The sequence below is a fragment of the Podarcis gaigeae genome (genome assembly GCF_964106915.1).
Source record: "Podarcis gaigeae genome assembly, chromosome: 12".
In the NCBI taxonomy this organism is placed as follows: Eukaryota; Metazoa; Chordata; class Lepidosauria; order Squamata; family Lacertidae; genus Podarcis; species Podarcis gaigeae.
Window position 1 is genome coordinate 56,508,362 of NC_139688.1, and position 26,429 is coordinate 56,534,790.

At 44.9% G+C, this 26,429-nt stretch overlaps 1 protein-coding gene across 3 annotated transcripts; it reads right to left on the reverse strand.

Annotated features, from left to right (window-relative positions):
* Positions 1-1,360: 1,360 nt before the first annotated feature.
* On the reverse strand, positions 1,361-26,429 carry LOC310828624 (uncharacterized protein). Of its 3 annotated transcripts, none has more exons than XM_083706257.1 (10): positions 26,283-26,429; positions 24,559-24,702; positions 23,049-23,154; positions 21,081-21,263; positions 16,838-16,891; positions 14,012-14,071; positions 11,923-11,987; positions 8,797-11,608; positions 6,525-6,565; positions 1,361-1,492 (listed from the first exon to the last, which is right to left on the reverse strand). In XM_083706257.1, exons 2-10 carry the CDS (start codon positions 24,696-24,698, stop codon positions 1,378-1,380), a joined length of 3,576 nt encoding a protein of 1,191 aa, XP_083562383.1. In that variant the 5' UTR covers positions 24,699-24,702; positions 26,283-26,429; the 3' UTR covers positions 1,361-1,377. The 3 variants fall into 3 exon arrangements, with proteins under 3 accessions (XP_083562383.1, XP_083562382.1, XP_083562384.1); XM_083706256.1 differs by having other exon boundaries at positions 16,838-16,894; XM_083706258.1 differs by having other exon boundaries at positions 16,838-16,894; positions 24,559-24,667; positions 26,283-26,411.

Below are 26,429 nucleotides of genomic sequence, written 5' to 3' on the forward strand. Positions count from 1 at the left end.
GTGGCTTCCCTCATGCTTGGTCCAGAAGCTGCAGTTGGGGCAGAATGCTGCAGCATGATTGCTGACAGGAGTGAGGTCATGTCAGCATAGCACACCTGTGCTCAGAGGTCTGAACTTCTTGCCAGTTGGTTACCGAGCCCAGTTCAAGGTGTTACTATTGGCATAAGGTAAAGGGACCCCTGACCATTAGGTCCAGTTGCAGATGACTCTAGGCTTGCGGCGCTCATCTCGCTTTATTGGCCAAGGGAGCCGGCGTACAGCTTCCGGGTCATGTGGCAGCATGACTAAGCCGCTTCTGGTGAACCAGAGCAGCGCACAGAAACACTGTTTACCTTCCCGCCAGAGCGCTACCTATTTATTACTTGCACTTTGATGTGCTTTCGAACTGCTAGGTGGGCAGGAGCAGGGACCGAGCAACGTGAGCTCACCCTGTTGCAGGGATTCGAACTGCTGTCCTTCTGATCGGCAAGTCCTAGGCTCTGTGGTTTAACCCACAGCGCCACCCGTGTCCCTTCTTTGCTGACTATTGGCATATAAAGCCCTTAATAAACTGGGAATAGTTTACTTACAAGACTGCCCACTCATGCCCACTCGACTGCTGCGATTGGCAGAACTGGCCTTACTACAGTTGCCACACAATAACTATTACATATTTGTAAGAACCCGGCTGCTTAGTGTGGCAGAACTTGCACGTTGGAACTCCCCGCCTCTTGAGAGCAAGCAAGTGCCTCCACTGCCCTCTTTGGTCCCTGCTAAAATCATCCTTGCTTTGACAAGCCTACCCAGATATTTAAAAGTTGAGGCAATTTTAATCTCTTTTAGCATTTTAACCTTTGCATGTTTGAAAGTACGGTTGTGCATTTCCCTTGGTTTTATTGTTTCACCTTTTTGCAAACTGCTTTGAGGTTTCTTACAATAAAGCAGTATAACTTTTTTTACAAAATAGTCATATACAAAGCATATATTCAACAATATCACTGACAGTCCACATGGAAGAGCCATCCTCAAACCAAAAGAGCGTAAGTAATTAAAAAACCCCATAGCAGGAGGAATCAGCTTCCTTGGGTATCTTCTGGTGCACTTGCTTGGTTGCCCATTTGCTGATACTGATGCCAGCAACATCTGGAAGCATCTTCAGCAGAGGTCTGCTCCAACCCAGTGCTTGGGGATCCTATCCAGCTGCTGACTGAGGCAATGGTCTTGGATTATGATAAAATCGGGGGAGGTCATTGGTAAAACAACATCACCACCTAACTATGAGAAACTGGTTAGGGATATTGTTTATTTCCCACTATTGCCTTTGCAGATTAAAATATAATAACAAAAATCCACCTGCATTCTCATAATGCAGTCCGGAGCCTTACTACACTGGTAAACTTAGACAGGTTTAATGTTGGTTATTACACAGTAATATTTGAAGTGTATATAGAGAAAGATAATAAATGCCATGATGGTGCCAGGGATGATCTTGGACAATATTCCCGGGTGTTCTCTAGAAAGAAAGAAGGAAAAATAACAACCAGTTAGGAAATACATTGCCTTTTCTTTAGCTCATCTACAAAATGTTCCTTTAGGACTTTTACAGACAATGTTGCTTTTTAGTATGAGGGATGCATAGTTCAGTGTTTCCCAACCTTGTGCCTCCAGATGTTTTTGGCCTACAACTCCCATCATCCCTAGCTAGCAAGACCAGTGGTCAGGGATGATGGGAGTTGTAGGCCAAAAACATCTGGAGGCACAAGGTTGGGAAACACTGGCATAGTTGTTCATACCCCTTTGGTCAGGGATGTAGACTAAATTCCCTCCAGGAAGCTCGTCTAATATTTTGCTTCAAGCAAACCACATTGTTGAATTAATACTATTATAAATTAATACATATGGGGTGTTAGGAGAGGGGTAATACCTCTGGTGTGCGGCAAATCATGCTCCTTCTGGGGGTAATTTGTCCAGCTGTGGCCTCCACCTTGAACTCAGCTCTCACCTGTGGCTCCTAGAGGATATCAACATGCGACAGCGGCCACACCCTAGAAAAACGGCTCTGACTGGCTGGCTAAACCAGGGGAGGGTCACCAATGGATCTCAAACCCTCGGTGAATTAGGGAGTTCCCTTGCATGTGAAGACAGGCTCTTGAGTGGATGAGACCAATAGTGGGTCCAGCAGTCAAGATGGTGGTTTCTGCACATGCTGTAGAACAGTTGTTCTCAACCTGTGGGTCCCCAGATGTTGGACTACAACTCCCATCATCCCTGAGCTCTGTCCTTGCTAGCTAGGGGTGATAGGAATTGTAGTCCAACAACATCTAGGGACCCACAGGTTGAGAAAGGCTGCTGTAAAGGGAAGTGAGGGGCAGGTGGGGGCTTGTCAACCTGGGAAGGTAGCCTGTCTCAGAGAAGGAAAACTCTGATCCTAACCTCTGCTGCCTTGCAGGACATCTTTGGGAGAAGAAAAGGCTAAGGAGTAAATCCTACACAAATCGGGAGTGGAGTCCCAAAGACGGTTGGATGGCGCCTGTATACCTCCTTCCAGCAACTCCTGGAGCCAAGCTGGTGCCAGATGTATTGCTCTGCTTTCCTTTGGACCAGTGAGGCAGAGGGAGGAGTCTTGTCACCTGGGCAGTCCGGAACCTCCAGGCACACTGCTCAGGCTTGTGCCCCGGGAGGTCACTTCAGTGCTGCTAAAGCAATGGTTTGCCTTCACTCCGTTGTCTCTCGAGACAGATGGATGCCAACAAATGAATATTACAGTAAATGACAACTAATTGGTGGGTGGGTGTGGATCATGGTGGTGCCAGAAGAACAAGTCTCTCTCCTGATCCCATTACCGACATTGTCAGTTGGAAAACATTGCCATTTCAGTTGCCCTCTCTCCTTATTCTTCCTTGTTGTCCCCAAAAATGTCTAAAAGGTGACTTGCTTAATTCTGCGGCAGTGCATTGGCACTGTGTACATTGGTGACGTGGTTAATTCTCTGCCTGCTGCAGAACATTGTTGCTTGGTAGGAATTGAATTAACAATGTCTTGGCTGCAAACCAGTTGGCAGGTTAAGGTAAGGCTACAATCCTTTACACACACATGCGGGAGTAAGTCACATTGAACTCAGTTGGACTAACTTTTGAGTAGACATGCATAGCATTGCACTGTACAATTTTGGCTGTAACTGCAGCTGTTTACTCTGCAACCAATACATCAACTGTTGGTTTGGGAAGTGATATACACACAGAGTTATCTAAAATCCATGCATATCCTGTATTATCCTGTCCTTTCTTAGGAAATACTGCATTTTGATGCCTCCTCCAGCCTCAATCCAAACTGAACAAAGGAACCACCTAGCTGCTTTTTAAGCCAGCAATGTATACATATAGCCTATGTTTGCTGGACAGGAAGAATTACATTCTGGGCGAGCAAGCTTGCAGAGATAGGGGAAGAAGAAGACCAAGGCAATTTGCCATAGGGAAATAAATGGGGAATGGAAAACTGCAAGGGGATTCGCTTGTTATATGACTGATCTAAGGCATACAGGATTAGAATAGAATGGTTTAAGAGGAAGCTTAAGGTTTTTACAGATTCACACATGCTCCAAAAAGCATGCAAGTGTATGTTTAGCCTCCCACCTTAACTTGCATGGCATGAAAGCAGTTAAGTCTTTGTAGCATCTTACATATTGTGCTCACTTTCAACCTCAAGCACCCATGCTTTCAGCTTTCTATGCAATACTGAAGCTGAGGGGAGCATGAGGGTGTATATCGGAGCTGGCCCAAGACATTTTGCCGCTTGAGGCAAAACAGAAAATGGGTGTTCCCCCCTTCTGCCGCCCCTACCACTGCTGCCTCCTCTTCCACCTCCTGAGGCAACTGGAGGCAGTGAGGGAGAAAAAAGGAGGTTGGAGAGGAACAGGCATTGCCAGCATCAGCGGAGGTTCTCCTTAGGGGCCTTCAAAGATGTTTAGAGATACAGAAACGTTATGGACTGTCTGGATGCAGAGAAATGGTGGGAAACCCGGAAGGGAAGAAGGCTCAGAGGCAGGGATTGGTGGTGTGGCGAAGGTGACTGGTCAGAGGGGGAGCTGATTGGGAAGAGAAGGTGTCAGAAGCTGAAGAGGTAACAGTGTTTGGTGAGCAGGAAGAGGCTGTGGCAGAGAGCAGTTCAGAAGCAGAGGCTGGTGAGGAGGGGAGGCAAGAGGCAGAGTTGAGGCAGGCTGTTGGAGAAGCCAGGGAGTCTCTCCCTCCTACGGCGACCAGCTCCCCTCCCCACATTTCTCCCAGAATCCACAGAGGTTTGAAGAGGGCAGAACAGAGACAGACAAGGCATTGGAATCTCAGATTGCTTGAGAAGGCCTCAGGGGAGGAAGAGACTTAGGGAGCTGGGGGAAGGGGGGACCTTCAGTCCTCAGTATTGCCTCATTGGGCCAAGATCTACTGGGAAGAGTTGCTGTGATCTGAGCTGTTTGGTTTCTTTGAATAGAGTTCACTGACACCTTGTGAGTTCTTGCTGATCTGCTCCTGGCATCTACCCTGACAAGAAATGAGTCTTGGTGAGCAGGCAGCAAAGGGACCTTCCCCCTCATGGGGTGACTGCAATGGTAGCGGCTCCAATCTGTAGATAAAGGAGGAGTGGCAAAGGCACATGAGACTCCCTTCTCTGTGTGGGATGTAAACACAGGAGCAGTCAATGACAACATTCCTAGAGTGTACATGTTAGAACATGGGGAGGGATGTCTGTCCAGCAAGCAGGTAAACTTCCTGGGGACGGACTTCCTCCGCATGTGACCAGAGGTGGGTGTGGCCTCACCTGTGCAGGTAAATGATAAAAGCACAGGGCAGGCAGCCATTCTCTCTCTTGCCTCTCTCTCTGCCATCTTCTTTTGATGAGGAAACATCTAAGGATGCTCTCTTGGCTCCCAGCCAAGAGAGGAGATAAGGACTATCTTGCTACAAGATAGATTCTAAATGTATTTTACCTTTTTAAGCCTGCCTGCCTTCTGGGATCATATTGTGAACAGAACGTGAGTAAACTCTTTTATACTTTTATAAAGACTGTGTCGTGTCTTGTATTTTAAGAGGGAACAAAGGGGAAATTACCAGAGTAATTATTATAGAGGTTCTAGCAAACCTGTGCACACGATACCGTTGTGAACTTAAAGGGGAATGTCTATAAACTCTGCTGATATTTTGGGAACTTGTTAGCACAAGTTGGATAAGGATATAATTAGTCAATATATCCTCTCCTGCACCCCTGAACATTCCCACACTCTGTATCTGCCACCCCTCACAAACGTCCCCAGCTTGCCACACGAGGTGACTGTCTCAGCAAGTCTAATGGGTGGGCCAGCCCTGGCTTATATGGTTCTCAGTTTAAGGGGAAAGTCTTAGCGTACAGTTGCGAAGCTTTTTGGAGCACGAGTGAATCAATAAGGGCCCCCTTTTCTGGGGGGGAAATTACTCAGCTGGAGATCTACCTCCTTTAAGTGAACAAACAGAAAGATGCAGTGACAAATTTGCATCAGTGGACTTGACCACTGATTGGTTATAACTTGCATTTTGTGTGTTTGAGAAATAAAGAAATCGTTACGACTTTAACTCATATGTTACATTGATAAGCGTTATTACACAACAGATGAAACATGTACAAATGGCTTTTCAAAAGCTTGTTCTTTTCTTTCTTTATGCTTCCACCACCCCCTTATTTTTATTCAATGCCCCCCAATTGCACCTGAAGCTACTACTGCCCTCTGGATTATTCCAGTGCCCCCCCAGGGGTGGGAAACACTGATATAACCTCATCTCCATGCCTCCTTAAGCACAAATAATCATAATGAATGCACAATAAAAAGGACATCTAGGGTGGGCCCCAAGTGTTCCCTTTCCTCATTTCTTCCCTGTTTTCAAAAAGAAGCTTCACCGGTTTTTAAAAAATGCACACAGAAAGTTAGCATCATTTCTAGAAACACAAACCCCGCTGAACAGAATCTTACTGAGGTGCTCCAAGATCATACAGTAAGGCTGTGTGGCGAAGTTCTCCTCCCCCATCTTAATCTTTCTTTAATCTTTTCATTCATGCCTTGATTTTATTTTACTTTCATTTTTTTAATGGTTTTTACAATATTAATGACAAACCAAAACACAAAACATAAATCATAACCTTGTTGAAAATAACAGTTATTAACTTTGTAAAACAACTTCCTCGTTTCCCCTTAGTTGAATTTCATTGCATATCCTTATAACGGTTTTCCAAATCCCAATTTTTATGCCCTTTAAATTAAACATTAACATCTTTAAATCTTCTCCTTATTGTATTAAACATATTATTTTATCAGTTAACATAAATACAATCCTAAGCCCATTAAATATCTGAAAGCTATTTCCAGTTAGTTTAGCTTAACAAATTTCATTTTATTTTACTTTCAACCAGTATGGGCTCCTTTTGACATTGTACACTTTGTGGTGAAGCATTAGGAAGCTCCTACACACCCTGACCTGAAATCAATGCTCGCTGCAATACGGCTATCTCAGAAAGACTTAACTTACCTGTACCAGCAGATGATGTTGCATAGCAGGGTCATTAAAAACTACAAGTAAACGAGAAAGGGTAGGAAAAGACGAGGGTGTTAATACCCCAAAAGGCTGTGGAGCGACATTTAGCAGCTATTGCAATTAATTACCTGATTTCAGCAAGTAGATTAATTTAACAATGGTTAATTCTTTGATATCACCATGCAACCTCTTCCCAAAACACACAGGCCTTGGGGTTTTTCTTTTTCTCTCTTTTAATAAAATGGCATTTCTTTTACAGATAGGCTTCCTGTATCCACATGCACAAACTGTGAAGATGTAGCACTGATGCATGGATGGTTATGAGTTCCAAAAGTAGTAGGCTTAGGGTCTCACAGGTCTACTTGCAAGTAAATTTCCAAACTCATTCAGCATTGTATAGATGCAGCTTTTACAAACCCCAAGCAGCTTCTGTGTCCCTTACTTAGATCCTTCCTGCTTCCACCCTAAGTGCCAAATGCGAGACAGAAGTAAACACACCACTCTTAGTTGTGTTGTGCCTCTTTCTCTTTTTTACTCTAAGTAGCCACTGGGGAGTTGTTGTGGGGCTCTGCCCCTTCTCAAGAGCTGAAGCTCCAATCCTTATTGGGCCCCCAAAGCAGCCGCTATTTAGACTAAAAAATTAAGGAGAAGGACACATTTAGTCCAAGAGAGGAACGAAGAAAGCCGCTGTACATCAAGTCAGACCATTGGTCAAGCTAGTTCAGTCTCCCTTGACTGGCAAAAGCTCTCCAGGATTTCAAATGAGGTCTTTCTCAGTCCTACTTGCAAGTGCCAGAAACTTAACTTGAGACCTTTTGCATACAAAAGATGTTCACTGAAGTTCGGCCCTTTCTCCTTCCTAATCTCCCCAATTTCTTCCATTATAGCTGAAACTCTGATTTCATCCTCTGTAACTTCTCATTTTGCTTGTTGCAATCCCTCCTTTTGGGTTTTAATCTCTCAGGCTTTCATCCTGTCAACTTTTCATAAAATACTTTGTTTAATGGTTTTTTTTAAGTGGTTCTTATTTTTATCTGTGAGCTACATTGAGTCCCATCAGAGGAAAAGGTGTATACATAAATCTATAGAGTCATAGAATTGTGGAGTTGGAGCGCACCACGGGGGTCATCTCAGTATCTGGGGAGGTGCACATGGGAGAAAGGAGTTCCCAGTGCCAGATTTAGGGCAATGTGGGTGGTTCCCCCACAGAGGGCACCAAGCCAAGGGGATGCAAAATCAAGAAGATCCATAATTAAGAAGATCCAAATTTTAGCCTCACACAGGGTACCATACACTGAAAGATTACTCATGTTTGCCCCTGGAATCCTTGAGGTTAAGTTGGCCCCAAGCTGTTCAGGGCTCCCAAATTACAGTAGTTGTTGGCTCCTTTGATGTAGGTTTTGGAAGTGAAACATGGGGGGCACAATTTGAAAGGAACAACTGTAGCTTAGTGGTAAACCACGTTTTGCATGTTAACAGTCCCAGAATCAATCTCTAGCAGGGGTCAGCAAACTTTTTCAGCAGGGGGCCGGTCCACTGTCCCTCAGATCTTATGGGGGGGCGGACTATTTTTTTGGGGGGGGGGGAATGAACGAATTCCTATGCCCTACAAATAACCCAGAGATGCATTTTAAATAAAAGGACATATTCTACTCATGTAAAAACATGCTGATTCCCGGACTGTCCGCGGGCCGGATTTAGAAGATGATTGGGCTGGATCTGGCCCCCAGGCCTTAGTCTGCCTACACATGATCTAGGGCAGGTGTCAGCAACCTTTTTCAGCTATGGGTCGGTACGCCATCCCTCAGACCATGTGGTACGCCAGACTATACTTTGAAAAAAAATAATGAACGAATTCCTATGCCCCACAAATAACCCAGAGATGCATTTTAAATAAAAGCACACATTCTACTCATGTAAAAACATGCTGATTCCTGGACTGTTCACAGGCCAGATTGAGAAGGCGACTGGGCCACATCTGGCCCCCTGGCCTTAGGTTGCCTACCCATGATCTAAGGCCGCCTAACACCAATCTGAATCCCTTGAGAGCTGCAGTCCAGGCTTCACTCAGCAAGAGGGCCCCCAGGCTGCTTCCCTGCCACTTCCTCTGATTCACCACTGGCCAGCTGTTGGCTGCCCAAAGGTAGCAGCCAGTCTGGGCAGACCAGACTGGGAAACTGGTCTCAAATTTCAGCAGTGCTCCCATTCTACATAATAGTTGTGGAATTCACTAATCTCTGTGTTTGCTTTGACTCTTTTCATATACCTGTTTTCCTCGCGAAATAATTCCTTCAGGCACTTCTGGGTATTCATCCTCAAAGCTTGTTTCTTCCTCCTCAAAGCTTGCTTCTTCTTCCTCAAAGCTTGTTTCTCCGTCCCAGATTTTCTCTCTCTCCAAGTTTCTTCCTCCCTTCCAACTTGTTCTGTCCTCCTCGAAGGTCGATCTGCTTCCTTCGCTTTCCTCAACTATTTGACCTAGCACTGATTTGGTTGGCAGAAGAGGCATCGAATACATTTTCATTCTGGATACATTGCGTTTTATTTTCGGTACAGAATTCTTGGTGTTTGGAGTATATCTGGTTATGCCAGTCCAATCCCTGTTGCTTGCTCTAGATGCTGCAATACTTTCCTGTTTGAGGTTTGACATTGATGATCTTATGAATCCCTGCAAGTTCCCTTTGAATGCTTCAGGTCCTACCTCCTGGTAACTGTCTGTGACTTCTCTAAGCCATTTCTCCACATCCACTCTAGCTTCTTCAGCGCATACCTCATTGAGGTGTGTTTTGGATTCTTCAAGCCATTGCTTAATATTTTGCCGGGATGCTTCCGGGTCTTCTTTGAGGTACGCTAGGGATTCTGCAAGCCATTCTTGAGTATTCAGATTGGAGGCTTCCTCTTTGAGACTCTGTATCGCCGATTCAGCCCACCCCTCCACATTTACTATACTTTCTTCAGAAGTTCCCTCTTTAAAATTCTGTGCAGATTCTGCAAGCCATTCGTACACATTCATCTTAGATGCTTCAGGACCTTGCTCTTGAACATTCATCATGGCTGCCTCAAGCCATCCTTTCACATCGTGTCTTGATGCTTCAGGACATGTTTCACCCAGGTTTCCTATGGCCGTTTCAAACCATTGCTGTAGGTCCTGTCTGGACATATCAGGTCCTTCCTCTTCCATGGTTTTCAGGTTTTGTTCAAGCCACTTTTGAACCCCTAGTCTGGAGGCTCCCCTTTGGACATTTGCTATCGATTCATCAAGCCACTGCTGCACACTTTTGGCAGTTGCTGGAGGAATGTCCTCTTTGAGGTTCAGAATGGATGCTTTTAGGAATTCGTTCAGGTCCTGCTTGGATGCTTCAGGACCTCCTTCTTGGAGCCCTTTTCTGGTTTCCTCAAGCCACTCTGTCACATCCTGTCTGGACGCTTCAGGCAACTCATCTTCAACGTTTCTTAAGGATTCTTCAATCCAGTCCTGCACATTCTCTATGGATGTTTCGGAACTTTCTTGTATGCGGCTTATTAAGTTTGACTGAAGCCATTTCCCTACATTCAGCATGGACTTCTGTTGGTTTTCTGTGAATGGTTTCTGCACCTTCTTACTGGATGCCTTACCTTTCTCCTGGATGCTTTCCGTGTCTGCTTCAGGACTTTTCTTCTGGATACCCTTCATGGATGCTTCAGGAATTTCTTGGACGTTTTTCATGGATGCTTCAAGCCATTCTTGTATATCTAGATGGGACATTTCAGGCCCTAGATCTTGCAGGTTTCTTATGGATGCTTTAAACCACTCCTTCATATCCTCTCTTGATTCTTCAGGATATAGCTCGTCAATTTTTTTCATGGATGATTCAAGCCATTCCTGCAAACCCTCACTGGAATCTTCAGGACCCCTTTCCATGAAGTCCTTAATGGATTCTTGAAGCCATTTTTGCATATTTTCTCTAGATGCTTCATTGCCTTCCTGTACGACACTTCTCATGGATTCTTTGAACTTTTGCTTCATTTTCTCTTTTGCTTCTTCATTTTTCAGACCTTTCGATGCTTGAGGCCATTCCGGAACAATGAGCTGGGTTGTTTCGGGACCTTCCTGTCTGGATGCTTCTGGAGGCTTCTCCATGGCTGCTTGAAGCCATTCTGGCACTGCAAGCACCTCTTGCTGAACATTTGGTTTTGTTGCTTTGTGACTTTGCCCTTGGATTTTCTGGTTGGCTTTACTGGATGCTTCAGCCCACTCCGGCATACTTAGGCGGTCTGTTTCAGGCCCTGCCTCTTGGAGGTTACAGGTGGGGGCTTTTATCCAGTCGCTCACATCCTTTCCAAATGCTGCAGGACATTGCTCTTCAATGTTTTCTATTGATTCATCAAGCCATTCCTCCATAGTTTGCTTGGGTGACTCAGGACTCTTCTCCCTGAGGTTTTCCATAGGTTCCTGAAGCGTTCCTAATACATTCTCTTCCTCTGTGGATTCTTCAAGCCGTTTCTTCTTTAGCTTACCCCTGAGCAACTTAGGCTTTGCTTCAGAATCTTGAAGGCCCTGGAGGCTCTTAATGGATTCTTCATGCCATTCTTGAACACCTAGCTGGGATGTCTCGGGACCTTCTTCTTGGAGGTTACTTATGGATATGTCAAGCCATTCTTTCACATCCTGTCTGGCTTCTTCAGGACATTGCTCTTCAACGTTTTTACGGGATTCTTTGAGCCATTCTTCAATAGATGGTTTGGGTGCTTCCTTTGGAAGGCTTTCCATTGATGCCAGAAGCCACCTTACCACTTTCTTCTTGGATGTCTTGGGATCTGCTTTCCCTTGGAGTCTCTCTATGGACTCTTCAAGCCATTTCTTGTTTAGGTTATATCTGGACGATTGAGGAACTGCAGGAGCCGGGCTCTCGCTTTTCTGTGTCATCTTTTCAGGCTCTTGCTTTTCTGTGTCATCTTCAGGTCTTTCAGCATGTGTGCTTGTTTGCCATATATAAACACAGCTTCTTTTCCCTGCTCCACTCATCTGTGCTTCTAAATGTTCCATGCCTACTTCATACAAACATGGCTCATCATGGTCTTTACTCGGCTCCTCTGCCTGTCTATAAAAATAAGAAATTTATTAGAGACGGCTTGAACAAAATAATCTAAATTAACATTAACTTCCTTAAGGCACCAAATCAGTGGCTTCTCAGTCCAAAAGCAAATTTAATTAAATGAAATGGGTCGCACATTATATTTGAAAATTTACTGCTAGGAGCGACATGTCTATATCGTATCAGAGGAGCTAAAAAAATTCTCTCCAGTTTTGGAATATTTTTACAGAATTTCGGAAAATGCAACTATGACAAAACCCACCTATATTGTTCCAAAGCATCCCTCAACCCAAATATTTTCATTGGCTCCAAACACTTACAATGCAGCCTGTAGCTCAGAGTCCTTGAGTTCCTTCTGCAGGCAATTTATTTTCATCTGAAGACTCTTAAAAATCAAAACACACATATGTTTACAGGTGAATAACAAAATGTACTTATCTCTCAACCACACTCACTTTGTCTCTGTCTCTCTCACACACATTTTGGGATTCTGCAGATCTTGTTATTATGAAAAGAAACATCTTTCAGAAGGGGAAAACTTGTGGCCTAACAATGCAGGGAGCACTTTCACAAGACCATTTCTCTGTGGTGCAAACAGTGAAGGAGGCGTCCCCTCAGCAACTTCAAAAAGGTTAATGGGGATGGCTGGCTCTTTTCTTCATTGTGTACCCCAGATTCATAACAGCCCACAACCCTCTTGCAAAATAATCACTGATCCTCTGAATGTGTGCGTTTGTTGGGGTTGACAGCACACACACACGCGCACACACACACACACACACACATATACACACGCACAACTCCCACCCAACAGACCACTATGGAAATAATCAGGACTTTGGATCCTGTCTGGATAGGACCCTTAAATCCTGAGCTGTGGTAATGGCAGCATCACTGTGCCCCAGGGTCTGAAGGCCACGGTCTCTGCTGTGATGGTTAGACCAAAAATATACTCTCCCCAGTTGTGACTTGGGGGACTGGGCTAATCCCCAAATGTTCCCCTGGTGCCTCCTCCCCAAAGCCTAGGAAGCTTCTGCCCAGCTTAGAGAGGGAGGGGTTGTGGTCATGTGTGCAACATCAGCACGTCAAGGCGTCACACGTGTGACGTCACCCCCACCCCTCAATCGCCCTCACAAGCTGGTCCTCTGGCCCTAGCTGTTCCCCTACGAAAAGTTAACTGCACGCCACTAGGTGTTCCCACTGCCCACTTCATATGAGGTGGGAGGTGGAAGAAGGAAAGAGTTGTCCAGAAGAGCTCTGGTTTGGGCCATGAAACTGCTGCAAGGGTGAAGACCTGGGCACTGGCGTCCATAAATGGTGTGTTTGGGAAGCTGAGCAGCACTGGAGCCCAAAGGCATACCCTCCAACATTTCCCCCGATGAAAATAGGAACATCCCATTCCTTAATGATAATTTTACTATTTATAGCACACACAACTTACTGGGTTGCCCAGTTTCCAACATATATAAAAACATAATTAATGCTTTAAAAAAACTTCCCTATACAGGATTGCCTTCAGGTGGCTCGGGGGTTGGATAAATCCATACCCTCCAACATTTCTCCAATGAAAATAGGGACATCCTAAGGGAAAGTGGGGGACGCGGGTGGCACTGTGGGTTAAACCACAGAGCCTAGGGCTTGCCGATCAGGTGGTCGGCAGTTTGAATCCCCGTGATGGGATGACCTCCCGTTGCTTGGTCCCTGCTCCTGCCAACCTAGCAGTTTGAAAGCACGTCAAAGTGCAAGTAGATAAATAGGTACCGCTCCAGCGGGACGGTAAACAGCATTTCCGTGCACTACTCTGGTTTGCCAGAAGCGGCTTAGTCATGTTGGCCATATGACCCGGAAGCTGAACACTGGCTCCCTCGGCCAATAAAGTGAGATGAGCGCCGCAACCTCAGAGTCGGTCACGACTGAACCTAATGGTCAGGGATCCCTTTACCTTTACCCTTAAAGGGCTTTTTCTAGATCCATGTTTAACTGTTTCCAATCTAGTAGGCTACTTAAGAGGTACCAGGAGAAGGAGATTCTCCAAACTGGATTAGGATCTGGGTTAAAATGCTCTGCCAGTGTGTGTGTGTGTGTGTGTGTGTGTGTGTTTATGGGTACACAGGTCAAAATGGTTTCTCACATTTGCAGAGCATGATTATGGGAGTAAAGAATGATCCTTGCTTTTATTTTAAAAACCACACATCTCATAAAAAGTCCATCTGATCTCCTCTCCACCAGGCATATATATTTAGGCCTGGACATTTTAAATAAGTAGTATTTCCATTTTAAACTGTCATGGCTGAACTCCCTTTTGATTTGCTAATGAGGTTATGTCACAGTCAATCTCAACGCTATTTAATCAAAAATAGTCATACTGACTTCAAGGGGAAAGAACTATATTACTGAATACTGATGTACCTCAATATGCTTTCCTTGTTCAATCAAAGCTGCTCTTGTTTCAACCATAAGTACTTGTTCCTGTAGTGAAAATGAAATGCAACAGTTTAAAGCAAGAATGAAACCCATAATTTCCATTACACAAATGTAACGGTTTCATATTTTGTTGTCAAAATATAATTAATGTGTGATTATTTTTGATCTGTATATACATATGTACATACAGATCAAATATATATATATATATATATATATGCTTTCGTAGATTTTCACGGGTACAGGAATGCAGGTTTTGGTGTCCTCGGGTGTCTTCCCGTGTAAAAGTTGGGAAGTTGGAATCTGCAAAATTAGGACACGAAATTAATTTTGCAGATTCCAAATTGCTCTTTAACACGGAACATCACCACAAGAGAATAATCATGGAAGCCATCGAGATAGAGAAACACCCTCACAACATGAACAAGCGTGACGACACATCCCGCTTGCCAGACATCTGGAAATTAGCCCTCTCCACAAAAACTGACACCAGATCCAGAGGCACACAGAACGCCAACACCAATCAACCACACCAGACCCAAACCCAGACCCTCTCCACAGATGAATTACTGACACCATCCAGTAGCCAATCCATGGTGGCACCTCCGGATGCTGCACCCCCCTGCAATCCCTACACAGATCTGGCTGACACAAGCCACAAAACCACAGCTCGCCCCTATACACGAAGCCAAGCCAAAGCACAACTAAGTGCAATACAGCCATCTTCTCAGGAAAACTCTTCACAAAGTTCAAGAGGTCAAGACACAAAGACTTTAGCAACTAATCCACACCTAATGACCCACCTAAGTGGTACTCAGGATATCACTCAAGAAATCACTCAAGGTATCTCTCAAGTAATTAAGGAACAAAAGAAGAAAAGGCACACTAGCCTGGGAACTTCCTCTCTGCCCAGAACATTGGAGGCTAGACACCACACCCCCTCTACAGTATTTATAGGAACTCAAACATTGAGATCCCGCTCTGTTCCAGTAACAAGAAGCCGAAAGCACCAGCCTGAAGATGACGAGTGAGACCTCGTCGAAACGTCGCCTAGACACCCCAACTTTTACACGGGAAGACACCCGAGGACACCAAAACCTGCATATATATATATATATATATATGCTTTCGTAGATTTTCACGGGTACAGGAATGCAGGTTTTGGTGTCCTCGGGTGTCTTCCCGTGTAAAAGTTGGGGTGTCTAGGCGACGTTTCGACGAGGTCTCACTCGTCATCTTCATATATATATATATATATATATATATATATATATATATATATAACACTGCCTTTCTGTCCCTTTTATACAAAGCCAGCTTGGACTTGTACTATCTATCTATCTATCTATCTATCTATCTATCTATCTATCTATCTATCATGTCAATAAATATAAAGCAAGAAAACAACAAGACCTGAATGAAAACAACAGCAAAAAAAACCCTTTACCTTGCCGCCCTATGCATGTTTTACATGGAGTAACCCCGCTGAACATAGTTCAATTGCAAAAACTCACAGCCGTCCAAAGCCTAGAATAGAATGGTCTTTAACTGAAGCACCAACAAAGCAGGTCCCTGGGAGTTGGGGTTTTGCAATGGAGAAAGCTGTGTCCTTGGCAGCCACCCATCTGAGGGTGAGGGTACCCGTAGCACAGTCTCTGCAGGCCAGGGAAGAGGAAATTCTGGCCCTCTCCAGGTTCTGTTGGACTCCTAGACAGCCTTGGCAATGGTCAGGGATGCTGGGAGCTGTGGTAGAACAACATCTAGAAGCCCATGTGGAATGAATCAGCCTCCTGTAACCAACATGCTTAAGTCTAATTAATGCATGAAGGGGGTTAAGACCATAGAGTAAGCTGTCCTGCCAGGCTTAGCTAGGTCACTCCTCCTCACCTTGGGAAGAAGGGTTACCAAACTCTTTGTCCTCTCACTTCCACCATGTGAACCCTACCAGCAAAAGGGTCTAAGCTGAATACTCCAAACTTAGACTGCATGGTTTAAGGGAACCATCTTTGTGTTTCTATACAAATAATTCACAGACTTTTACCATATTGAAACCTAAGTTATACCACCTGCCTTTTCTTGCCGCTGTATGGAAAAGCACATGATTCAGACCTTGGAAGGGTTTGTAAGTAAACCATTTTTAACTAGCCAAATGTGTGGTCTCATTCTATGTTCAGGGAAGTGGGGAATGCTGGATCCAGATGTCCAGAGAATTATTCTTCTATTTTTCTTTTCTTTTAACCAAACCAAAACCCAACAGTCCAAAGGTTCTCCATTCCTGGAAATGCTGTGGAGAAGCAGGCAGTCCCAGATCCTCCAGCTTAAAGCTAGCACACAGAACTGCCTTCAAAAATAAACTAGGAGTCTAGGAGTCAATGAAGCTTTTTAAGCACCAGCAAAATGTGGCCAATCCTATAGGATCCTGCTGTTGAGCTGGTTGCCATATCATTGAACCACTCACACATTGAAGAGATCCACTATAAAAACATCTGTGTCAGGTTATGTTTGCTCTACTGGCTTCCCTGTTCACTTCAGTGACAAGAGAGTAGGAGCTGAACGCACATAAGTCTCCAGATCAGAGTGACTATGTTTATATTCTGGTTTTATCTAAACAGATTTCAAAATGCTGTTACAGGATCATATTGTGGTGAGATACTGCTAGCATAGCAGGGATTTTAACACTTTTGAATCTATTTAGAGAAAAATAAATTCATTTTGCCATCAGCTTAACTGCAAATTAAACCTGATTTCTTATTCTCCAGGGGAGCGGGGTGAATATTCCACTATAGCTACTGCACATATATTTTCCAGTACCTTGAAAAGATCTCCCTTTTTTTCTTCCATCTTCTTTTCCCAACATTGCAGTGTCTTCTTCCAAAAGAGCATTTATCATTGATGGAGGAAAGAGAGAGAGAGAGAGAGAGAGAGAGAGAGAGAGAGAGAGAGAGCAGATTTTATAAGTCTTACATCCTTTTGGGGAAGCTATATTCCATACTTAACGATTGCAGCATCCACAAAAAGTGCCCTCACAAGCTGAGCTTTCCTGTTAGCCACAAATACAACACTTTTCAATGGAGTCAACTAAAAGTCATCATGTCTTGAATAATCAAGTGATTATGTATAAACAACGTACAGGAGCTCCCTACACCTGTTCTTTGTGTGTTTTCCCCAATGATCTGCCCAGAGACCAAATTCTACAACAGCAGCAAAATACAACTAAAAATGATAACAAAACAAAGATAAAATACTAATCTTCAACCGAATATAACAACTAAGCAACACAAACAACATTTAAAATGGATGTGTGACACCCCACCCCACTCGCTGAAGGTACTGTGGAATGGGAAAATCCTACTTGCTTCCTACAGGTGGTTAAAGAGCTAAATGCATTTATGGACCCCAGAGGGGGAGAAAACCTCGTGTCTGCTTAAAACAGGGAAGAACTGGTGGCATCTTTTACTATGGCAGGAGCTTTTGTGCTTTAGATCATAGTCCAGATGAAGTGGACCCACGAAAGCTGATATCATAATAAATTTGTTCGTCTTTAAGGGGCCACAGCAATTCGCAGAAAAAACCAAATTGCCATTTGCTCCGATAGAGTGCTAAAGAATGGTTTTCCCCGGAGGGAAACAGAGGGACAAGACAAAGTGTGGAGAAGCCCACTGTCAACTATCCCTCTGGAAATTATTCCTGGGATGCGTTATTGGAATATTTGGGCAAACGAGGGACTTTTCTGCAGCTCACGCTGCCTAGTGACTGGAGATGGGTGGTTGGGAGAAGGGTTGGTTGGCCTTTTCCATTGTGCAAGGCTTGGCTTGCTTACTTTGATGCTTCTGGCACAGAGCTGATGGAGTAGGTCCAGCCTGTACGCAGTGCTGGTTAGTGCCCATTGGACTGGTAGGGGGAAAGGCAGGAAGATCAACAGTAGGGAGAGCCAATGACTGGCAGAGCCACCCCATGAGTGCTTGTAAGTAAGACAGGCAGGTGGCAGTGCCCCATGCCCTCTAATGGACCAGCTTCCACTGACTGCGTATGCCCAGGAGCGGTACTGAAATCTCCACCCCTCCTGGCCTGGATGAGGCCATGTCCTCCTTCCCCACAGCTGACAACATGAAGCCTGACCCATTTGTAAACTGCTCTGATTTTTAAAACAGATTGGTTTCAGACATGCAGTGGATGCCCGCAAAATTAATAATGTTTTCAGGCAATCAGTTCTAAAGCTTCCATCCATCTCTAGGTTGAACCATGAGGTCAGCAAACAGCCTGGCAGCCACATGAACCTGGAGGGTGGACTATAAGTGAGATGGTTTATAAATACTGAATGCTGACAAATGCGGCAACAGGAGAAGCAGAGCGGCAATGCCTTGCGGTGAGTGAGAAAAGACCGTTGAATTAGCACATTTTTGTAATGGAAATGATCAAAGTGGTTCGGCGGGAGGGAGGACGGATTGAAGTAACATCTAATTATTCATGATGGCACCAGTGACCACAAAATCACTGTTTACTGCCACCAAGGATAGGATATTAATAGGGGGGATGTTTGTTTCTAAATGTCAAGAAAACGGATAACGCTCTTCCATTTTGTCAAGAGTAAATGCTTTTGCAAAATTATAGGCCCCCTTTCCCCAAGACAGGGAAACACAAGCCTGATATAACACACTGCTTCCATCACAAGCTAATATATACTGCTAGTCAGCCAGAGAACTAGGAATACAAATTTGATGTAGCACTGTCTTCATTCCCTTACACTGAGGATGCTTCACAGCAAGGGTATTATATTGAATCCTGTCTTTTGTAGGCTGTGTATAGTCCTCTTTTTTTGTGGGGACGCAGGGGGACGCATACCCCTAAACAGTTTGTGAATCTAAGTTTGACCTCATTGAGGGGCAGTATTTCAATATGAGTAGGAAAATGAGAGTAGCCCTAAACATTTCTTTAAAGAAAAAAAGCACTGGCTATGACTCTAGCTCCCACCTGGGCCTCTGGACAGAAGCAACGCCTCATGGATCCCTTTAACAGGATACACTTAATCAGGGCTTTTTCCCCAGCCAGAACTCATCGGAACTCAGTCCCAGTGCCTCTCAAGTGGGCACCATTGCCATTAAAGGAGAACAAGCACCTCTTTTTGTGAGGTTCCAGCACCTCTTTTTCTAGATAAATGGCACTGCCCTTAACCGAAGAGGGGCAGGCAGTCGCTACAACCTTCCTTTCAACCAAGACTAAGGCTTAAAGGGACCCCTGACCATTAGGTCCAGTCGTGACAGACTCTGGGGTTGCGCACTCATCTCACTCTATAGGCCAAGGGAACCAACATTTGTCCACAGAGAGCTTCCGGGTCATGTGGCCAGCATGACTAAGCCGCTTCTGGTGAACCAGAGCAGCACACGGAAACGCCGTTTACCTTCCCGCCAGAGCGGTACCTATTTATCTATTTGCACTTTGACATGCTTTCAAACTGCTAGGTTGGCAGGAGCAGGAACCAGTGGCGTAGCGTGGGGGGTGCAGGGGGGCTGGCCGCACCGGGTGCAACATCTGGGGGGGGGCCACGCTCGCACTCACAGTGCTAAAATCAGTGCTAAAATCCATGGGTTAGGGGGCGCAAATTACTTGCCTTGCCCCGGGTGCTGACAACCCACGCTACGCCACTGGCAGGAACTGAGCAACGGGAGCTCACCCCGGCATGTGGATTCGAACTGCCGACCTTCTGATCGGCAAGTCCTAGGCTCTGTGGTCTAACCCACAGCGCCACCCGCATCCCAGACTAAGGGTTACTCAATGCCTAGCCTCACAAAGTTGTGGTGATTGCTATGAAATGGACAAAAGACAAAGTATGAAAGCAAAACATATGAAAAAGGGAGGGAGGATGGGAGATCCAACAAGGAGGCTGGGGAGGAGGGCTGGGCAGGCCCCAATTATTCCCACTCAGAGGGGAGCCAAGCTATACCTATTGGCTGGTTGGGCCTGCCCCCGGGGAATTCCCCCACCTAAGTATTTGGCCAATGCACAGGCAGGCTGCAATCCTAACCTGCTGGCTGCCAGATCACAGACGTGGCCATGACCAGGTTACAGCACTGCCTGACCATTAAAGATAAGCAGACTTACGTCACACCCTACTTGCCTGAAGTGAGACCTGAGATTTGTGTTTGGGCTGAAGAGGTAAAAGAAGCCTGACTGTAAAAGTAGCTTTTGGGGGTTGAAGTATGACATATAGGTGTTTGGATGAGCCTGGTGCTGCTCTCAAGACTAGTATTGCCAACCTGCCCACTTGCTGCCATCCTCAAATTGTCTATCTGCACATAAATGGATATTGCAAAAATGCCATAAGATTCCAGCGCGCGCTCTCTCTCTCTCTCCTCATGAGGAAATTGCCCTATAATTTCCCGCCGCTTTGGGAAGTGGAGACTCTGTAACAATATTTCCTTTTGGTCCCTTAGGTGATTTTATTTCATTGACTACGTTGGAAATGTAAAATTGCATCCCAAACTGTGTAATGGAGCGTTGACTCGCTGAATGACAGTGGCACCTCTATGAATATAGAATTGCTTTGCTCAGAGTTTGAAGAGTACAGGCTCACAATGCATCATTAAAGAAAATTAGATATGGGTGCTACTGAGTTCTTTCAACAATATGACTATGCATAAAACTCAGTACTGTCAGTAAAGGACTTTTGAGATTGCCAGACAAATAATATCTGTATACTAGCTTGGATCACATTTTGTTGCTTTTTATAGATTTGATTTTTGGAAAGAAAATGTTGGTCTGAATAGCAAACTTGGTGCAGAATCCTGCCAGCAGTTACAGCCTAATTGAGTTCAAAGGGAATTATACATGGGTTTAGCATTGCAGCTTTTGTTTCTCTCCCCCCGCTCAATTAATAAAACATTACTATTCATTTATATAGTATTTGAACAGGGCAGAGGGATTTACTATGGACTCCTTTGCACATAACACTAACCAAACCAAGGTTTAGCAAGAACAAGAAAGTGTGCAAGTGTTGTGCAGGAGAACTTCCCCAAAGTTGGTGCAAAAAAAATTCATCTGGTGAAAACTGGGATACCTTTGCATTCCTTGTTAGTTCATGCTCCAAGGGTTGCCATGCTTCCACATTGCTTAGAAGATGGTGACGCCTGACAGAATCAGAGATGAGAGAAGAATCACAGCTGGCCATTCCATGGTTTGCCATACTTGTCCTTAGGTGTTCTTGATGCCTGGCAAGCTGACAGTCACACAATCTAGACCACTTAAAGCAAAAATAATTACACATCTATATTTTTAAACAACATACTGAAAATATACTGAAGCAGAATGTGTACACTTCTGTCAAAGAAACAGTTCTTCTTTCTCTGTTCTCTGTTCACTATATGTTCAGGGTCACACCAGGCAAATGCTACCACTTTCCTAGAAGGAAACATGGCTGGCCAACCAGGCCACTTGATGCAGGACTGAGACTGGATCAATTAAATGTCCCAAACATCTTTTGCTTTGGGTAGCTTAGTGCCACAGTTTACCATGAAGATGACAGAGTTGGGAGCTATGAATGGCAAATTTTGTGGCTCTGGCTATTTGTCCACAGTCTGGCTCTGGCTATGCCCCATGTTAACTCTGGCTCCCAGATTACTCTTCCCATTAGTCATCAGCCCATTGTAAAAAAAAAGATTCCCCATCCTTCTTTAAAGGAGCTCAGAGTGATTCAGATGACACCAGCTCCCTCATGATCATTAGGCTGCTACTTAGCTTCACAGATGGAACTGCATCAAGCATCTTCAGATAATTCTCGGACCCCATATCTGCCCCATTCACCCCCACTATTCCAGTATGGCAGGAAGCAGAAAAATGGACTGGACATATTTCGTGCCTGGAAGCAACCTTGCTCCAACCTCCTGGATGTGGAGGCTCCACAATGTGGAGAAGATTTGGCCCACTGACATGTGCATGGCTGACTCTGTTGCTTTACCCCTGTGCAGAAATGCCTCTATGTAAATATTATTCGTTTTAAATTGTTTGCTAAGTGTTGTGCAGGCGGTTGAGAAAATATTACTGTTCTGGTGGCTTTATAAAATGTACACCAGTACAATGGCCCCTCCCACACATGGTGTATAGCATACCCTCCAAATGTCCCGATTTTCTAGGGACAGTCCTGGAATTATGAACGCCACCCCAGTTTCTCAAATGATCCCGGAATGTCCCTATTTCCCCCTCTAGTGCCACCACCGAGCTTGGAAAGGTAGATGAGCTGGCGCTTGTTCTGAATGGTGGTGGCAGCAGTGGCAGCTGTGAGGGAGCTTCTCCTCGCCTCCCCATGGCCGCTGCTGCCGGCCTCCTCCCTTGGGCAGCTTGTAGCAGCTGCTGGAGGGCAGGTGAGGAGGAAGAGAAGCTGCCGTTGCCAAGACCCAGCCCCATGTCTGAGGGGCAGGCAGAGGGCAGGGCTGCCCTGGGTGGAAAGAAAAGGGGAGCGCAATAGAATACAGCGAGTCTTGATTGGGGGGGAATAAATGCTTTGTGCATCCAAGTCTAATCTTGCCTTTTTCTAAAATTTATCTATTGGTCTGTGTTTTTATTTTGTAAATAGAATAGAATAGGGATTAAGGAATTTCTCAGGAAAGCGGAGGGTGTGTATGCTTTGTTCCATTAGTGTAGTGCTGGTGGAAATGTTCTGTGACTGGGGGTCAAAAATGGGGGAAGGGTCAAGGAGGGTCAGTTGCAGGGAGTGAGAAACGTCCCTCTTCTCATCTGAGGAATGTTGGAGGGTATGCTGTAGCCCCACACATTTTGGGTGCTGAACACCTGTAGGGGATCTCCTTGAGGAAACTCTCATTTAAATTGCACGAGGCGCTGAATCAAGTAGAGCATCGTTCGCACAGCTGCCATTCAGCCACCAACATGGCGGGACAGCAGGAACATTACAGGGCAGGACACTTCACTTTCCCCCTCAGGAGAGGGGAATCATATAGGGGGGCAGGAATGACTGAACAGGGGGGAACGGCATTCTGCCTGGTCTTCAAACAATCAGATTTCTCTCTCCAACCTCTTCCTGCTGATGTTTTATAGCCTTCGGCTTCTTGATCTTGATTCCATCTTCCACCTCTATCTCCTCCCAGGTTCTTTTTATGTAACGCTGTGGATACTGCAGGCTGCAAGACATAATAACAGGCTGGAACACGGCAGGCTGGGGAAAATGAGCGCTGAAAGGGTTTTTTAAAAGCGCCCCAGGGGTTTAAAACAAATGTGGGGAGACTTCTTCTCACTCTTTCTGCGATCATTTGCGACTGTCATTGTACTCATCAGAAATATTGGTAATTAGATATCTCTGTGAACTGCAAAAGCATTTAGAGGATATCGTGGTGGTGCACAACAACAAAATAAAAGCAGATAGAACAAATCAAATACGGTTCTCATGGCAATGCCAGCAATTACCATTCCAAATATTTGTAATACAAATATTCTTAATAATAATTTACTTTAAATATGGATTTGTATAGTGAGATCACTGGTGTTTTTTCTTTATCACTTAAAGTTTCTGAGAGGTGGAATTTGCACTGGGCATGTGACCCTGCTAAAAGGGGGTTCAGTCCTCTGCCTGTGCTACTTCCCAAACTTCAATTCTCACCAGAATTACTACATGCATTGCCATATTCCGAGCTAATAGCAGCTTCAGGGGTTATTTTGAAATAACAGCACAGGACAGGCGGTAAGGGTCAGTCCCTTCCCACGAAACCATGGCACAAAGCTAAATTACCTCCACTAGGCAATAACTTTTAATCAATGGAAAAGATACTGGCAGATCCAATAACAGATTTCCTATGTCACACATGTTGCTTGGCCGTGAGCTCCCGTTGTCTAGATATTTGTCATTTTACTAGCTATTTGCAGCCCAAGGATCCCGTCACAGAAGAACTTCCTATGCTCTAAACGGAGAAAATACTAAATATGGGTCGCTTCTGCTTCCTCCATTAATTGTATGGTGGAGTCTTGAAGGTGGGGGTTTTCAGAGAGCAGCACCTGGCCTGACTCAGAGGCTTCAAGGTGAAGGTGGAAAGGGAGGAGAGGAGGCGCCAGCATTCGCCAATCCCAGAGAAGGCAACAGGGTTGGACCTAGAAGGCTTCATAATGCATCTCCTATAAAGGTAAAGGTAAAGGAACCCCTGACCATTAGGTCCAGTCGTGACCGACTCTGGGGTTGCGGCGCTCATCTCGCTTTATTGGCCGAGGGAGCCGGCGTACAGCTTCCGGGTCATGTGGCCAGCATGACTAAGCCGCTTCTGGCGAACCAGAGCAGCACACGGAAACACAGTTTACCTTCCCATGGGAGTGGTACCTATTTATCTACTTGCACTTTGACGTGCTTTTGAACTGCTAGGTTGGCAGGAGCAGGAACCGAGCAACAGGAGCTCACCCCGTCATGGGGATTCGAACCGCCGACCTTCTGATCGGCAAGTCCTAGGCTCTGTGGTTTAACCCACAGCGCCACCTGTGTCCCGCATCTCCTATAGAGGGAGCCAAACAGATGAAAAAATAGCACCGGAAATATCTCTTACCTCCTCATCTCTTGTCTAAAATGCTTGTTTTCTTTCAAGAGCTGCTGGTTCTCCCCAACGAGCTTGATGATCATGTTGCTAAGGAATCTCTTCTCGCTTTTGAGCCTTTCTGTGGCCAGAAGCAGATCCGCAAACATCATCTTTCTATACAACATCAGGACCAGAACAAAATCAACCCCAACAGATGTGATTTTTTTAAAAAGCTTCAAAATACATTGCCATGTGTTATTATAATTTACAATCAAAATTTACACAGCACAAACGGTATAGGTTTCCTGTGTACATCTAATGTATTTTTATTAATCCTATTTGATAGGCTACTATCATTTCTTTTTGGACAGACGGGGGGGGGGGGGGGGAGGTGTTTCTTAAGCCAAGACTCAATGTTCAGCATCTCTTGATGGGATCTGAACCAAGTTCAGCACGGCATCTAATGATCGACTCTGCCTCTGCTTACAAGAGACGATTCATAATGCTAGAACCCACCCCTAACATTAATAGTGTTAAGGAATGACGTAGTGACATGGGTGTAGCCAGGAATTCTTTTGGGGGGGGGCTTTTGTTGGAGGGGGCAGAACCTCAGTTTTCTATGAATTTTTATTTTATTTTATTGATTGGGGGGAGCAGCTGCCCCCTGCCCTCCCCTTGGCTACGTCTATCAACATTGATGTGATGTATGGGATCACTGACCTACATCAAACCGCTCATGTTTAGACCACTATACTGTTAAGTGGTTGTTTTTTTAAAAAAAATTGATTTTGACAAAGTAATAATAATAAAGAAACAAGAATAAAAACGTGCACCCCACCCCCAAGACCATTCCATTGTAACTATCCAACCTCCCAAAATTTCCATACCTCTTGTGATGGCTTGACCCTTTTCTGTTTTAACAGTACAAATTCTCCAAACACCTTCCATATCTCCTCAAAATCATTTCTCCTGCATATTCCCCATCTTACCTTAATAGCACATGTTAATTTATCATTAATAGCTATTATTAAACACCATTAAGTGTTTGACAAAGCGACATTTGACAAATAAATGCTTTGGAATCCCCTACTTATTAATATCAGGCAGGACGGGAGTCCTCAGTTTACTGTTTTAGATGCCTGCTAACAGGGCCGGCCCACCCATGAGGCAAGATGGGGTGTCACCTCGGGTATCAGGATCCACAGGGGCAGCAGATCTGGCCTCCAGGGAGTGCCTCGCCTGCTGCTTCTTGGAGGCTGGAGCTGCCTTCTCCTCAGCAGACCCCTTCCATGCTGCTGGCCTCTTGGTCCTGGCAGGGAGGTGCCATTTTGTGCTTCGCCTCAGACGCCAAAATGTCTTGGGCCCACCCTGCCTGCTAAACACTTGTTTCAGCAAACTGCAAACCACACACCAACAGCATATCCATCTTAACAACATGACTGTTGTTGTTAACAAGGAAAGTGAAAAGATTAATCAGGGACAGCTCAGTCGGTAGAGCATGAGTGTCTTAATCTCAGGGTTGTGAGTTCAAGTTCCATGTTGGTCAAAATATTCCTGCATTGCACAGGCTTGGGCTAGATTACCCTCATGGTCCCTTCCAACTATACCATTCTACGAAATGATGTATAAATAAGAGAATATGGGTGTTTCAAAGGATGATTTGCATTCAAAATTGCCTTTACTTTTTGGCAAAAGCTGAATACTATAAAGAGCTGCTTTATCTCATCTAGGCATATTCTAAAAGGTACACTAACCCAGAATAATTTCCAGAAGCAAAATATACTATGGGATGCGGAGGAAGAACAAGGCCCTCACTGAGCTCCCAGCTCCCAGGTGTAGAGTCAAACTGTTATCAACCCCAACAAGCTGCCCTCTCACCAGCCCTGGCAGTTGCCTTGTTT

What these genes read in the sequence shown, in the direction of transcription:
- LOC310828624 (XM_083706256.1), bottom strand. Translation starts at nt 24,698, where the DNA reads ATGATGTTTGCGGATCTGCTTCTGGCCACAGAAAGGCTCAAAAGCGAG. An exon ending in AACAAGGAAAGCATATTGAG is followed by an intron (nt 11,988 to 14,011) that starts GTACATCAGTAT and finishes TTGATTTTTAAG; the next exon opens with AGTCTTCAGATGAAAATAAA. An exon ending in AACATCATCTGCTGGTACAG is followed by an intron (nt 1,493 to 6,524) that starts GTAAGTTAAGTC and finishes CTTTCTTTCTAG; the next exon opens with AGAACACCCGGGAATATTGT.